Genomic DNA, 15,000 nt, shown 5'->3' with positions numbered 1-15,000 from the left:
CCCCATGCTGTCCACCACCGATAACTGTGCTAACTCCCTCACCCTCCCAGCCATCATCCTTCACCCCCCTCCATCAGGCTAATCATCAGCTACCCGTGAAAGAAAAAATTATACTCCCGAATATTTACATATTTCAGTGCATGACGACCAAAGTGCAGCACAAACGAACAACGAACAAAGAAGAATAGCAGACATGATATTTTTGTCGTTCTTTGTGATAAGCAACAGGAAGAAACAAAGTAAAGGATGCTGGATAATAAAAGCGAAAAGCTCCTGGAAGTAAAAACAATAAGAAAACACTCAACGCGCAGGGAACGAAGTGGAATCGGGTTCACTGGAGTCACGAGCGGACGTAGTGCAAAAAAAAAAAAAAAAAAAAAAAAAAAATATAGCATCACATTTTCAACCTTTACGGGGAGATGAAGGAGTGGCTGCCAAGAAGGAGGGCGGGTACTACCTACTACATAAACACCTGCCTCGGTGATCACTATTTGCCAAACGCCCAAATCCCTCGCGTCCCTCAAGACCCAGCCCGTCACCAGCCAAAAATGTGGTCGAAGTGATTCCTCGTAGACACCCTGAAGCCCCGAGGCGACGCAAAAAAACGTTTGTGTAAATACTAACTGGCGCCTCAGTCTCAGTGGTCGACGTGTGCCCTCCTCCTCCTCCCCTCGTCCCCTCCCCCAGTCTTCCGCTCCCCCTTTTCCCCCCTTCCCCTGAGGCCCACCTGTCGCCAAGCCGTTCGTCTGCAATAGGAATGTGGGACGTTTCGGCTATTATGCATTTTCGTCCCAGGGTTCGCTCGCTATTAGTCAAACATGACCCACTAAAAACTCCCGATCCCCCTTCCATTCTTCTAGAGGCGCCGCACGGAAAGGTCACCTCATCGCCACTGTTAACGAGAACGGCAGACCAATACCAATGTGATGAGACCGAACGCATGTGTGTGTGTGTGTGTGTGTGTGTGTGTGTGTGTATGTGTGTGTGTTTCCCTGATAACTTAATCTCTACTCTCTATCACCTGCCGTGCCCCGCCCACTTGTTATGTGTTGTACATGTTCATATTATTTCGTTCACTAGACCTTTGTTGCTTTGTTGGATGAATCTGAGTTGTCGACATTCGTGTGTGTGTGTGTGTGTGTGTGGTACAGACGAGGTAGTAAGAACTTGGAAAGTGACCTCCCTCACTTATCACTCACCCTTCCTCACTTTAAAATACTAAAACATTAACATAACTTAACCAGAATCACCACACCATACCACCACCACCACCACCACCTTCACTCGCCCTTTGGAACACAGATCCCAGAGACGTAATCCTTGACATCACCTTCGTTTTCGTTTCGCCCCACCACCCCCTTCGGTATGTTTCGTCCGGAGAGCCGCCAGATTAGGGGCACACACATTCCTCTCTCATTAGAAGGTTCCCCGGTAAATGTCCAATAACTTACATAGTCCCCTTGCCCCTTGGTACGTAAAAACTAAACCTAATCATATGTGTGCGTGTTGAGAAATCGAGCAGGTGTTCTTGAGTTTTTGCGTACAAGTGAGTCTAAAGTTACGGTCATCGGCGAGGATTGGGACGCTGCGAACAGTTCTGTGGCTGCCCGTGATGGGAGGAAGGAGGAGGAGGAGCAGAGGAGGGACTGGTGGTAGTGATGGTGGTGGTGGAGACGAGGTGAGAGGATGCAAGCTCTCTCCCTCTCTCTCCTTCACCTGCCACCTCTCACACCTACGCCATGTCCTGTCACACTAACATCCTCATCTAGATTCTGAACAAACCCTTCCCCTCTCCCTCCTTGCCACATGTTATGCCAACACAATACTCGTGAAACCCAACCTGACCTAATGAACAGCTGATTCTTGTCTATCTCTTAACTTGATCTGCCAAACAAGTCATGAGTGACATCTTTTCATAATGAGGAAATTATTTATTTAAGATGAGGTTTCTACAAATTCATTCCATACATGTTCTCCAGGTGTTTCAACGAGGTTCGAACGAGTCAAGTCTCCAGTTATAGGGTACAAAATAGTTTCAGTATATTTCAGCTAGAATATTTAGATGCTCATTCTAAGGATTATCAAACGCATCACCGAATTTTGCAAAAGGTGCAAATGATGCAGGCGCTACTCAGCATAGCCCCAGCAGGTGGGTCATGTTTATGCTTTATTTTATCAATTAAGTAATGATTTATCTGACGCTAGGAAATGTCAGAGAGAGAGAGAGAGAGAGAGAGAGAGAGAGAGAGAGAGAGAGAGAGAGAGAGAGAGAGAGAGTAAACACTTAGGGAATTCACACCTAATACATTCACTTTCGTTTACCTCTCTCTCTCTCTCTCTCTCTCTCTCTCTCTCTCTCTCTCTCTCTCTCTCTCTCTATATATATATATATATATATATATATATACACACACACACACACACACACACACACACACACACACACACACACACAGCAGCCAGTACAGATAAACGAGCATATGAAAACATTTTCGACTAATCCGCCACAATCTTGTCGGATAAAAAGCACCGCATTTCGTCACGTCCCGCGGCACAGATGACTCGTGATCTTCCCCATTTCTCCCTGAACTGCCTCTGAGAACCTACCCTTAAGTTCACAGCAGATCAGGTTCACTGCGTTAATTAAGTGTCTCGCCACCCTGAGCGGCGGCGCCAGGACCCAGGAGCCACCAGTGCCCCGGGCAGGTGTGTATCAGTGCCCCATACACACTGCCACCACTACTAGATCCAAACACCAGTACTTGCCCAGTCATGATACCTACTTCCACCAGTACTTGTCCCCACCACGACACGACCGCCACCAGTACTTGTAGGGCCGCGATGCCCACCACCACCAGTACTTGTCCTGTCCGCCACACCCAAAGCGTGGCGGAGGGCAGCCGGCACCCACCACTACCACACCCACAGCGTCACGCACAAGGATGGGGCCCTACCTTCATCTGACACTCCCGGCTGAGACCGTAGGATGGGCCGTGGTACGCCATTTTATATACAAGTTCCACTGGCTGCGTCCAGAGGCAGGGTGTCGGGGTCCCTTGGCGGGCGGAGACGCAAACGTGTTCACAGCGCGGCGGGCAACTGGCGAGTGAGGAGACAGGGTGGTGGAGGTCCCTCCCTCACCCGCCAGCCGCCAGCCTCCCCCTCACTTTCACAGGACAGACTTCCCTAATATGGCAAGGCCGGACGGTGCCAGCTGTTAGCCTTAATCTTCTTCTCTTATCATATGGCAACCGTGACAGCCAGCAGGCACTCCTCCTTCACTCACTTCCAAGAACCTGGAGGGGAGAGCAGCAAGATGAATGACTTTACTAGTAGGGGCAAACGAAGGGGCTTCTGGTAAGATCCACACGGGCCACTCAAGTCTCTGACCCGCTGGCCAATCAGGCTGCGGGAAAGAAGTGACTCACTTCTGTCCACCAATGAAATTTTGTCTATCAAGCGTCTCGATGATGTCATAATGACGTAGTCAGCGCTGAAGAGGGAAGGAGGGAGGGAGGGAGAGTATGTCGGCATCACTCGAACAGCATATTTCACATTGATATAAAGAAAAAAAAGAAGAATGAGAGAAAGACACACTTTCGCAACGTCTTGTGTGGCTGGTTGAAGGAAAACAAGGCGATGGTCTACCTGAGCACAGCGACACAGGGGGCGGCCGTCCAGGTGACCGGAAATGGTTGAGACCTAATGAAATCCCCTTGATGACAGAGAGAGAGAGAGAGAGAGAGAGAGAGAGAGAGAGAGAGAGAGAGAGAGAGAGAGAGAGAGAGGAAATATCAGTCACATGGGAGCACTTGGCCCTTCTGGTGACTCCCGACCTCTCAACCCCGCGTGGCTGACACTCCCGCCCGTATAAAGCCACGCCAGCCACTCACTCGGCCCCTCGAGAGCAAGATAAACATAATCTGATTCACGGGTCAGGAACTTTTCTCTCCTGTTGTCCCCACAAGGCAGCACCACACCTGTCGTCCCACACCGCCACACCGCCATACCCGACACCTGTTCCCCCGCCAGCACACACCGTGGATGTCATCTTGCACACCAGCATTACGCCATTACTCATCACCGCCTGATAATCCCATACAGTCAAGTGATAGCAGCAAATGGTTTGGGATCAAGACGTTTTTATCTTGTGGTGATGAAACCACGTAGATTTCTCATTAGTTCATCCATCCCCAGGAATTAGAAGTGCAAAGGGATGTTGTTCTCTAAGTTCTATTTTCTTATACCCATTTGGTTGGTAGTTCCGGACTAACCTCCATATTTGTTATTTGGGGGACGCATGGCGAGAGAGAGAGAGAGAGAGAGAGAGAGAGAGAGAGAGAGAGAGAGAGAGAGAGAGAGAGAGAGAGAGAGAGAGAGAGAGAGAGAGAGAGAGAACTAGACAGGATGTTATGATCAAAGTTGAGGTGATAAGTACTATTCCCAAAGCTAATTAGTAAGCAGGTGCTACTTACCTCACTGCTGGCTCGACACCAATCAATCAGTGCCGGGTGTGAGGCAAGCGTGCGTCACTCCAGCCACTGCCCCCAGATTGTCTCTCTCCACGGCTACTAAGAGGCCAGCCAAATGGACCTGTTACCATTGATACCATCCAAGCAAAAGAACACAACAGGGAATTTCTCACATTTTTCACCACCATAGCGTGTATCTCAACTCCTTTTCATTTATTTTAGTGGAAGTTACTTGGAATTTCAAAGGTATTTCCGTGATTGCAGTGATAGTTTACCATGGATTCTGTATCATTACTGAGAAAACTTATCAGAACGTGAGGAATACTCTCTGTGCTTCAGGCAGTCCCCACGAGAGCTCAAAGTATTCCAGAATACGAGTCCACTACTGTCACATCATTTTCGAGACTGTGACTTTAGAATTAAGTTCACCTACAACTGAACTTACCCTCGTTATCAATTTTCACCCCAGAATATAACTGATAATTTCCAGAACTCAGATTAGCCATCAACACTCATTGAGTGGGATGTCTTCAGTCACACTGAGAGAGAGAGAGAGAGAGAGAGAGAGAGAGAGAGAGAGAGAGAGAGAGAGAGAGAGAGAGAGAGAGAGAGAGAGAGAGAGAGAGAGAGAGATACATATCACAATCTCAGAGATGAAAAGGGTCACAACAAACACTCAAGTCACAAGAATTAAAACAATCTTTCCTTATTTTACTTCTCCATACATTTCACCTTTGTGTTAGCGTAATTACGAATACTTTGCATTATTTGTTTTAGTAAAAGCGCTCTTCCATTAAAAGTCTACGCATCAAAAAATGCCATTTTTTACTACTTCAGGTTACAGAAAACCGTTTACTTGCAGGCTAAACTAAAATTAATTTAGCTATTGAAGTGGTCATCCACAGGTGAGCCTAAACTAGAGGCTATCTAGGTTTGAGGTGTAGCCGTGCCCTGCCAGCCAGTCCACAATGAACATCCTATTTTTGTTCATCCAAGCCACGTTGATTCTGGTGGCCTCCACGGCTTGCTGCACCGCGGTGGTGGCGGTCAGTAGTCGGCTGCTGTATTGCTTTTGGAATGCCTGGAGCTCTTGCAGCTGCTGGCGGGTGTTGAATGACCTGGTGACGTCCTCCACCATCCTGGGAAGGGCAAAGAACGTGGTGCCGATGTAATCAACTATGCGTTCCCAATTGGCGCGCATGTAATCCCAGGCCAAGACGGCGCCTGTGCCTTGTGTGGCCACCCTGCGGAAAGTTATTGCCGCGTCCTGACGGCGGATTCCCGACGATGCGTTGAACCCTCCTTCCAGATAACGCATCAACATCCACAACTCCTGCGTGCACCCGAGAACGTCTTTCATTTGGGGCTGCTTCCACGCAAAACTCCACTCGGCCTCCCCACCCGCCTCCAGGGCCGTGCACCCCACAGCCTCCATGAAGTTGGGGGATATGCCCTTGAAGCCTATCGGGTCAGCCATCCATTGCCGATAAAGACTGAGTGACATATTGCGGCAGTGGACGTGACCCAGGCGACATGCCCAGGTCAGCATGTCAGACCGCAACTGCTGAGTCTGGAGGGAATCTGAAGGCTGCTCCTCTGTCCCAATGTTCTCGTAAAGTGGTTGGATAAGAGAGAGAATGTAATCTTTAAGGGCGCCATAGGCCGGATCACGGTGGAACATAGAGTAAATATACTGGAGATTACTGAAAGTGGCGCTCCAGGGCACGTATTCCCTTTCTTGTGCGAGGTAGGATATCAGATCTAACACCATCTCGTAAGACAGACGGCCTGCCCGAGCCAAGTTGAATGCGTCATCGATAATCTGGGCTCTGTTAATGGCGTGGATCACATGGTGGTTCTTCGAAGCTGCAGTGCCAGGAGCTTCCAGTTGGCCTCATCGTAGTTGACTCTGTAGTAGGCAGACTGGAGTATGTTGAAGATGACCCAGTGTGAGGAGTCAGGCACAGTCACTTCATAAGTCTGTGGCTCCTCCCCGGCAGCCATCCAAAGCTTCACCCGCGTGTCATTGAAGTTTGGCTTCTCTCCTGATGTGTATGTCAGGGGAACCCACCAGCTCTTGACGGGAGGAGGTGGGGATGTGGAGGGATTGGACGAGGAAGGAGTAGTGGGACAGAGAGTGTTATCGTCTAATTTGAAGTATTCCTGAGTGACGGTAGCTGTGGTGTTATTGATTCGTGTCACGGTCACCACGGGGAAGCCCATCTGAAGCGTCCAAGTGTCCATGATGGTCTTGACAGTAAGGTTGCGGCTCAACGTACCGGCCTCGTGCGCCGCCTCCGTCAGATAGTGCCACAGATCATCCTGCTCGGCGTTCTTGAACATCCTAAGAATGGGGAGTTTGGTTAATTCCACATTCGTTCTTAAGGTTATTCTCGATTTCCTTTTACCTGCTGTGTATTGTCACACATGGCTATAAGTACTTTGTGTGTGTGTGTGTGTGTTGTGTGTGGTGTGTGTGTGTGTGTGTGTGTGTGTGTGTGTGTGTGTGTGTGTGTGTGTGTGTGTGTGTGTGTGTGTGTGTGTGTGTGTGTGTGTGTGTGTGTGTGTGTGTGTGTGTGTGTGTGTGTGTGTGTGTGTGTGTGTGTGTGTGAGTGAGTGGGTGGATGGGTACGGAAGTGTGTGCGTGTTTCGGTGAGTGGGGGAGTGTGTGCGTGTGTGGGTGCGTGTGTGTGAAGCTTACAGGGTGGTGAGGTAGTTCCTGAGGCCACTCCTGAAGACTCTCTCTGTCAGGAACTTGCTCATCATGCGGATAACGGACGCACCTGCAAGTTAAGTGTTTCATTAATCACTTACAAAACTACAGGATTAAGTGCACTATTATTACCAATTAACAACAAATTACTTAAAGCCATTTACTCAGCCTAAGCGCAATACAGAGGAGAAAAAACATTAATAGGGATGAAGTGAAGGGATGAAGGAAGAGACGAAGGGATGGAAGGAATGAAAGGTGAAAGCAGTGAGGTAGATGGATTAATTAAATGATTAAAGGACAAAGGGGGAAAAAAGAGACGGAGGGATGAAGGAAACGAGGGATACAGGAAGGAAAAGAGATGAGGGGATAAAGGAAAGGAAAGTTATAAGGAGGGAAGGAGGCAAAGTAATGGAGGGAATGAGGAATAGAATAAAGACGAAGGGATTAAAAAAAATGAAGAATGAAGGGAAGGAATACAGAAATGGACAGAAAGGAGGATAAAGTGAAGGAAATAGAAGAAAGAATTAAAGAAATAAAAGATAAGGGGAAGAAAGATAAAAATGGACAAAAAAGAGGGATTAAATAAAGGAAGAAGACGAAGAGATCGAGGTAATGAAGGAAGAAGGGAAGGAAAGAGATAAAGGGATGAAGGGTACGAAGGGTGAAGATGAGAGAAGGAGAAAAGCGCTTCTCTTAATTACCTTTGTTGTAGGTGATGGTGTCAAAAATCTCATTCATGATTGCAGGGTCGGGCACAGGGACGCTGACAGGGTGTGAGGATCTGAGGGCGTCCAGGGCCATCACGGACTGCTGTTTCTTAACCACAAACTGATCCAGGGCGCCCCATCCCGGCTCAATCTGCAAAGAGAGGATGATGAAGGAAAGGAATGGGGGATTGAAAAAAAAAAAAAGAGGGAAAGAAAGTTGCAGTGATGGTGGTGGTGGTGGTTTTGATGGTGGTGATAGAGGAGGAGGAGGAGGAGGAGGAGGAGGAGGAGGAGGAGGAGGAGGAGGAGGAGGAGGAGGAGGAGAAAGAGAAGGAGGAGGAGGAGGAAAGAAAGAAGACAGGATGAAAGGAAGAAACGCAGGAGGGGAAAGGAAGGAAGGAAAGAAAGAAAGAAAGCACAATGAATGGGGCAAAAAAGGCAAAATAAGAAGACAAAAGAGGGAAAAAAAGAATGACAAGAAAAGAAAGATCAAAAGAAAAAGAGGAAAAGAAAAATAACTTTACCCCCTGAAAAGACAACCACAAAAACAACCATAACATTTAAACAAAAAATAAATAAATAAACAAAACCCACAAAAGAAAAAGAACACAGACATCACATAAAACATAAAACAGACATCACAAGTGTAAGATGATTCCTATAAAAAGTAACCATCTTAACACTCGTACACCTGAAGACATCTGGACGCCTCTCTCTTACTTACCTGGTCCATGGCAACCGTTCCAACATAGGTGGCGAAACCCTCATTCAGCCACAGGTCGTTCCACCACTTGAAGGTGACCAAGTTCCCGAACCACATGTGCGCAAGCTCGTGTCCCACCAGGTACGTTGTCCACTCCCTCTCTCTCAGCGAAGACTTACCAGGGGTATACAGGAGCGAGGCCTCCCTGTGCGTGTGGGGGGATTTGAAGGGGTGGCAAGTAAGAGAGGGTAGGAAAGAAGGGAAGGGGAGAGAGAGAGAGAGAGAGAGAGAGAGAGAGAGAGAGAGAGAGAGAGAGAGAGAGAGAGAGAGAGAGAGAGAGAGAGAGAGAGAGAGAGAGAGAGAGATTAAAATAACATAAAACAATTCTAGTGTAAATTTCACTGAAATACAAGTGGGACCAAAACAAGGGAGATGAAAATACAATGGCAATAACAAAGTTCTGAAAAAGTAGAATGAACATTAAAACTGACCGTAGTCTGAGAATCCGTGTGGTTCTGACCTCGACAGCCATTTAAAGTTGTTTGATTAGTGTGTTCTAAATGACAACAGTCTGGTGCAGCCTCCCAGTGATGCATTCATATATTTGTTAGGCTCGTGATTATGGACAGTGCCAGGAAATTACTTTCACGGGATCCATTTATCGCTGTGTAATGGAAAATATTGAAAGAAAACTGAAAACGTGAACAATGAATAATTTGAAATGGATTTATCAGCTATGTAATTACAAACATCACGTGAGCTTCCCCTTAAGTAATGGGAGATGTTGAAAGAAAAGAGAAAATGTGAACAATGAATAAACTGAAATGGGTCTGTCATCTAGGTACTTATAAACATCACATTCCTTTCAGACATTGAGTCGAATCTTAACAGGAGGGAAACACCTCCAAGGAGGAGGAACTATTTGAGAGTGAGTGATCAACTGGGAAGCTGGTGAGGCAACTGTCCACGGAGAACATTTTGTGTGCCTGTCTTGGCGCCACATGGAGTAATTATTTTCTAATATGCTTTTTTTTTTTGGGGGGGGGCGTGGTTAGAATCCGAATATACAAGTATGTATCTCATATGTGAACAATGAAAAAATCTATAAGATTGATTTTTTTTACAATTGATGCCATATGTGCTTTCAAATCGAAAACCACACAGATACTAAGACACTGGAGGTCTAAGAACCATTCAGGTAACCTTGGAATTAGTTCTAACAAACAGATTAAGGATCATTATGGAGGGAGCCAAGATAAGACGATCAGGGGAGGTTAATGCTGATAAGTTGTATAAATATTTCATTAATAGATTATATACAGGCGAGATAATAAATATTTCATATAGACCAATAAGATAAAAAAAAATTACTCTTAGTAGATGACTGGGAGACTAAAATATAAAATATGTAGGACTGAAAAATAAATATGTATAACAGATCAAAGGCAGGAGAGGAGAATTTAAGGCTTCAATACAGTAAAGAAAGTATAAACAACTTCGAATTAAAGGTAGTTAGCCAAGCAAACAACAGATCCAAAGGGATTTTTCAAGTATATAAAACGAATAATAGAGAATAAGAGCATCTGATGGAGAGTTAGTTTTGGGAAAAGATGAGTAAATTTCTATACAACTAATTTTAAAAAATTTTCACTTAGAAAAAAAAAAGGTGCTGGAAATGCCAGAAGGCGAACAAATTTTCAGACCAGATGATGATAAGCAGATAAATATTTATATAACTAAGGAGATAGTGGAGCAGGAGATAGACAGGCTGGAAAGTTTAAATCACCAGGACCAGACTAGAGTACTAAAGATGCAGATATATTATTAGTGAACCTTCTGATTAATATCTTTGGAAACCATTGTCGGTGATGTGCAAGCTGACGGCTGTAATGTCCATGTTTAGGATAGGAGATAAACTGTTCATGTCGAACAGCCATCCGGTCAGCCTAACTTCAATTGTAGGTTAAATAGTGGAATCTGTAATTGCAAGGAACGTTAGACATTTAGACAAGCATAGGTTAATAAACGTTTCACAGCATGGCTTCACGATGGGGAAGTCATGCCTCACGAACTATTTGAGTTTTTATGGTAAAGTTTTTGAGATAGTGGAAAATGGGGATAATTATGACAGACCGTAGTGAGGCGTTCGACAAAGTACGCCATCAAAGGCACCTTGAGAAAGGTTAGGGGACACGGGGTAGATGGGAAAGTGATGGGCTGATTGAGGTCATGGTTATGCCACAAACAACAGAGTTTTATAATTACTGATTCTAAATCTGAGTGGTGCCAAATGTACGGGTGCCATTATTATTGGGGTGCCACATGGATAAATTTTAATGGGATTAGTAACGATGTTAATAAGTTTGCGGACGCCACAGAGATATGTAAATTAATTAGGTTGGATTCGGATACAGTCGCCCTGCAGAGAGACTTAGATCGAATGAAAGAATGTACATGGAAAATGCAATTTAATATTGGCAAATGTAGAAGCTTTTAAGTTTCCATTCCTTGAAGAGACGTATATAACCTGACAGAGGTCTTGAAATGGTATAAGGGATAAAGCAAGGGTGATATAAACAAAATCCTCAGAGTCAGTAATCAGAATAGGACAAGCAATAACAAGTTCAAGCTTGGTAAAGCTAGATAAAAAAAAAAAAAAGAGATAGAAAAAAATTGATTCTCAAATATAGTGGTAGATTGTAGAATATATTCAGTAATTAGGTTGTTAGTTTTCAGTTACTAGGGAACTTTAAAAGAAGCTAATATACATTTATAGATGAGGATGACAGGTGAAATTAGATAAGTATGCTTCATGCAAGAACAGGCACGTGAAGGTCTGATGGCTTCTAGCAGGTTTCCTTATTTTCTTACTTTACAACAGACTACAGAACTACATGAAGCAAGCTTCACTCAAGGAGCGCAAGTATATGTACTACATTGTTCAATATGCAGCTAAACATGCATCACATTACTCGGTGTAGACAGTGATACCTGTAAGTGATGAGTCCCCAGTTCTCCATGGCGTTAGGACTCATCTCAGGGGGACAAATCATATCTAGCTTTGGGAGTGGGTAGGGAACCTCGAAATACTTTCTTAGGAAGTCAAGACCCACGGCGGACGCTTCGATCCCGAGGTCAAGCTTTGAAAGAGATGCTTCTCTCACCCAGGCTACGGGGCGGGATGCGGCGAGTGGCATGCGAAGAGATACACATGCGATAGAATTAGTGTTCACTATACATACCGACATGCTCCTCTGGCAAAAGTTTAAATAAAGATAGATTCCACTCTCTCTAAAAAATCAAGAAAGAATCAGAGAAAATATCTTGTACAGTGTACGAGCCTGAAACCCCCCACCGCGCCATCGTCAGCGGTATCCCACCGAGTCTACTGTTGCGATGAAAAGTTCCAAACTTATACCAATGTAATCCGCACCGTTTTTCTTAAATAATTCGTGAGAGAAGCCAGCTAAAGACAGAACAGATAGGTAAAAACCCGCCAAGTTGCCTCTCCTAAAAAAAAAAAAGCAAACCTGGAAAAAAAAAGATATCAAAAAATCTCCGTGTTGAGGATAAGCTATAGAGAGACAAGAAATCAAAACTAAAATTCGCTAATTTGAATGACTGGAGCGATTAAGAACGTGTAAGAACAGATTAAATACAACCAAACTCCCAGCAAGAAGAAAAACTGAATGTAGATACAGGTGCTAGGAAAAGTCTGACCAAAGAACGAGCCTAGAAATATAGTTACGGAGAACGATAAGTTCGACTGGAGCAGAACTAAAAGCCTGTCGACAATCAACGCCAAAGAGGGATTAGAAAACATTACGGAGAATCCTAATAACTGGCGTAGCAAAGTCAGAGGGTGGTGGAGAGGGAGAAACAAGTCCAGAATCACTCAGTGTGGAACTGTCATTGAAAGTCTGAGAGAAGCGTTCAGCTTCGGAGATAGAAGAGAAGGTAATGGTGCCATCTGCATGAAACAGAGAAGGGAGAAAAAAAAAATGTTTGAGATTGTTTTAACTAAATGCTAGAAGTCAAAGGGAAATCTGGTGAAATTTTAATATTTCTTATTAATGAAAGAGTTTCTGGTAAGTTGTAGAATAGATTGGGCATGAATTCGGACAAAAATATACGGTAGATCATCACGCAGAGCCAAATTCCCAAACTAAATAGATCTTCCGTCTCTTCGCCACACCTTATAGTAATCAGCCCCCAGTTCTCCATCCCGTTGAAGGAGTTCTCGAGCGGAGAAAACAGGTCGAGCTTGGGAAGCATGTAGGGGATGCCGAAGTACTGCTCGTAGTAAGATAGCAGTGGCGAGGTAATGTCTCCAGCCAGACCTGTACTAGATTGTACGGATGCCCTGCTGACCACTGATGAGGGCGAAGGTGGTGTGTGAGAGAGAGAGAGAGAGAGAGAGAGAGAGAGAGAGAGAGAGAGAGAGAGAGAGAGAGAGAGAGAGAGAGAGAGAGAGAGAGAGAGAGAGAGAGAGAGAGAGAGAGATTACACAATTAAGAATACTCGTTCAGACATCTAAAGCCAAATAAAAAGATAATCTAAAATAGAACAAGAGCAAGCGTTAAAGGAACAAAGTGCAACACACATCATGAGGCATTCACCCATCTCCACACCTGAAAACGTAAGCAAGTGTTAATTGATCACTCATTACCACAGCACGAAACACCTGCATGGCTGAGCTTACAGAAATATGATTAAGAGGAAACTTTCAAAATTAAATCAATCCTTCTTTCATTTTGTTTTCATTATTGTCTATTTTCTAACTAACTATTCATTCATGTCTTCTTTCTTTTAGGACTATCCCTCTTCATTCATCCCTCTTCAGTTTTCATAATTCCTTCTCTTTTCCCTTTTTCTTTTAATTTTCGTTTCCATCCATCTTTCCTCTTCCCTTAAGTTTTATTTGCCTCATGTTTTCCTTTTGTCTCTCACTACAACCCACTTCTTTTCCCTCTCCTTGTTGCCCTACTAACCAATCCACTACAGTGGTCTTATTTTATTAATACTGAAAATACTGTAAAAAAAAATATATTTGCATGGACACGGAAAAAAAAAATAAGAATAGGAAATTAATTTTGCCAACTGTAAGGTACAGAAATATTAAAAGCCGTTGTACAAAAAATGCCTAAGAAGTTGTAGGTGATTATGGGAAAATTTATCTAACAGTGAAATGGTAATTTTTTCTCTCCTCTTTTCTTGTCTCTTTTCCTTGCCCGTTACCTCTGATCAGCGTCGAGTTGTCTTTCCCGACGCTCACCTCGCGCTTGGAGAAGTCCGAGATGGCGAAGGCGACAAGGTAGACTGGCATTAACACAGACTCCTCGAACTCGTCCCAAAACCAGCCCTCCTCTCCGTCACTTTCGGTCGAGTGAAGAGAAAAGGATACAAGCAGGTAATTAAATGGATAAATAAGTAGGTAAATTCAGGCTGTATTTCAAATGCATTTTCTATCGCCTTATTGAGTTATTTGTTTCAACTGGCTTATTATATATTCGGTTCCTTAGAATAACTTATTGTACTGGAGAATTATAATAACCTAAATGGTCTTCTATGATAGTAGTTATATTAACGTTCTCAATAATATTCATATGTTCCTTGTTGTTTAACTTTATATTTAGTTGCCTGTCTATAACGTAAACACCTTTCCTACTTCTACATTTTCTGTGTCCCCATTCCTTTCAGTTCTGTAAACAGTTACTTTTCCCCGTATCATGTCAATGCTCACATGGCAGTGGTGTGGAGGAGAGGCATGTTAGAGAGCGCCGTCATCCCTTCCTTTCTCGCTAGGAAGATCTTGAACGTGGCCTTCATCTCTGGCTCATCGAAGCAAGGAAAGGCTCGCCGCGCATCTATTGCCTGGAATTGCGTTGACGCCACCCAGCTGATGAGGAGGACGACGGAAGGATGACGAAGGAAAAAAACAGATTAAACAAGAATTCCCTGGCGTGGAAAACCAAAAATACATGTACGCCCAAAATCGAGCTTGTCACAAACTATTCAAAGACAGCTTTCCCTCAGATGAGTAAGCCGTGTTGTACTCGTATAGCAACAGCAGCAGCAGCAGCAGCAGCAGCAGTAGTAGTAGTAGTAGTAGTAGTAGTAGTAGTAGTAGTAGTAGTAGTAGTAGTACTAGTGATCTTTGTAATGAAGATAACCATAATATCAAGTATCGAAACAAGAAAACTGACAGGAATGAAACCGAGACACAAAACAGAGAAGTTTATCATTTAATGTAGTACCTGATATTTCCGTTTTCTTTGGTGTAGAAAGATCTGTAAAAACCTCGCGGGCTCTGGCCAAGAGTACCCAAGAAGCTGATGGAGAAGGTGTAGTTGCTTCCTTTTAAAAGCTCTTCCTCCAGCTCTGCAACATAAAGCATGTCGGAGA

The 15,000-nt window shown here is 44.4% G+C and overlaps 2 protein-coding genes across 5 annotated transcripts in view; both read right to left on the bottom strand.

Moving 5' to 3' along the window:
• LOC135114933 (myophilin-like) overlaps positions 1-3,133 on the bottom strand; it is a 60,740-nt gene extending 57,607 nt beyond the window's left edge. Inside the window, exon 1 of one of the 4 annotated variants that reach the window (XM_064031219.1) lies at positions 2,955-3,133. In XM_064031219.1, coding sequence (XP_063887289.1) covers positions 2,955-3,005 — 51 coding nt within the window. In that variant the 5' untranslated portion in view covers positions 3,006-3,133. Of the gene's footprint in view, positions 1-2,783 lie in introns of all 4 variants that reach the window. The other 3 variants (XM_064031221.1, XM_064031218.1, XM_064031220.1) reach the window with 3 other exon arrangements.
• Positions 3,134-5,153: 2,020 nt separating this feature from the next.
• The window catches only part of LOC135114931 (aminopeptidase N-like), a 13,796-nt gene continuing 3,949 nt past the window's right edge, over positions 5,154-15,000 (bottom strand). Inside the window, 9 exon segments of the mRNA XM_064031210.1 lie at positions 5,154-6,332; positions 6,335-6,816; positions 7,174-7,255; positions 7,887-8,043; positions 8,617-8,800; positions 11,587-11,764; positions 13,834-13,970; positions 14,339-14,494; positions 14,853-15,000. The exon segment at positions 14,853-15,000 is cut by the window's right edge and continues 55 nt beyond it. Of these exon segments, the coding sequence (XP_063887280.1) occupies positions 5,389-6,332; positions 6,335-6,816; positions 7,174-7,255; positions 7,887-8,043; positions 8,617-8,800; positions 11,587-11,764; positions 13,834-13,970; positions 14,339-14,494; positions 14,853-15,000 (2,468 nt within the window). The 3' untranslated portion in view covers positions 5,154-5,388.

The sequence above is a fragment of the Scylla paramamosain genome, chromosome 28 (assembly GCF_035594125.1).
Source record: "Scylla paramamosain isolate STU-SP2022 chromosome 28, ASM3559412v1, whole genome shotgun sequence".
NCBI classification, from domain to species: Eukaryota; Metazoa; Arthropoda; class Malacostraca; order Decapoda; family Portunidae; genus Scylla; species Scylla paramamosain.
This window is presented reverse-complemented; position numbering and strand designations above follow the sequence as displayed.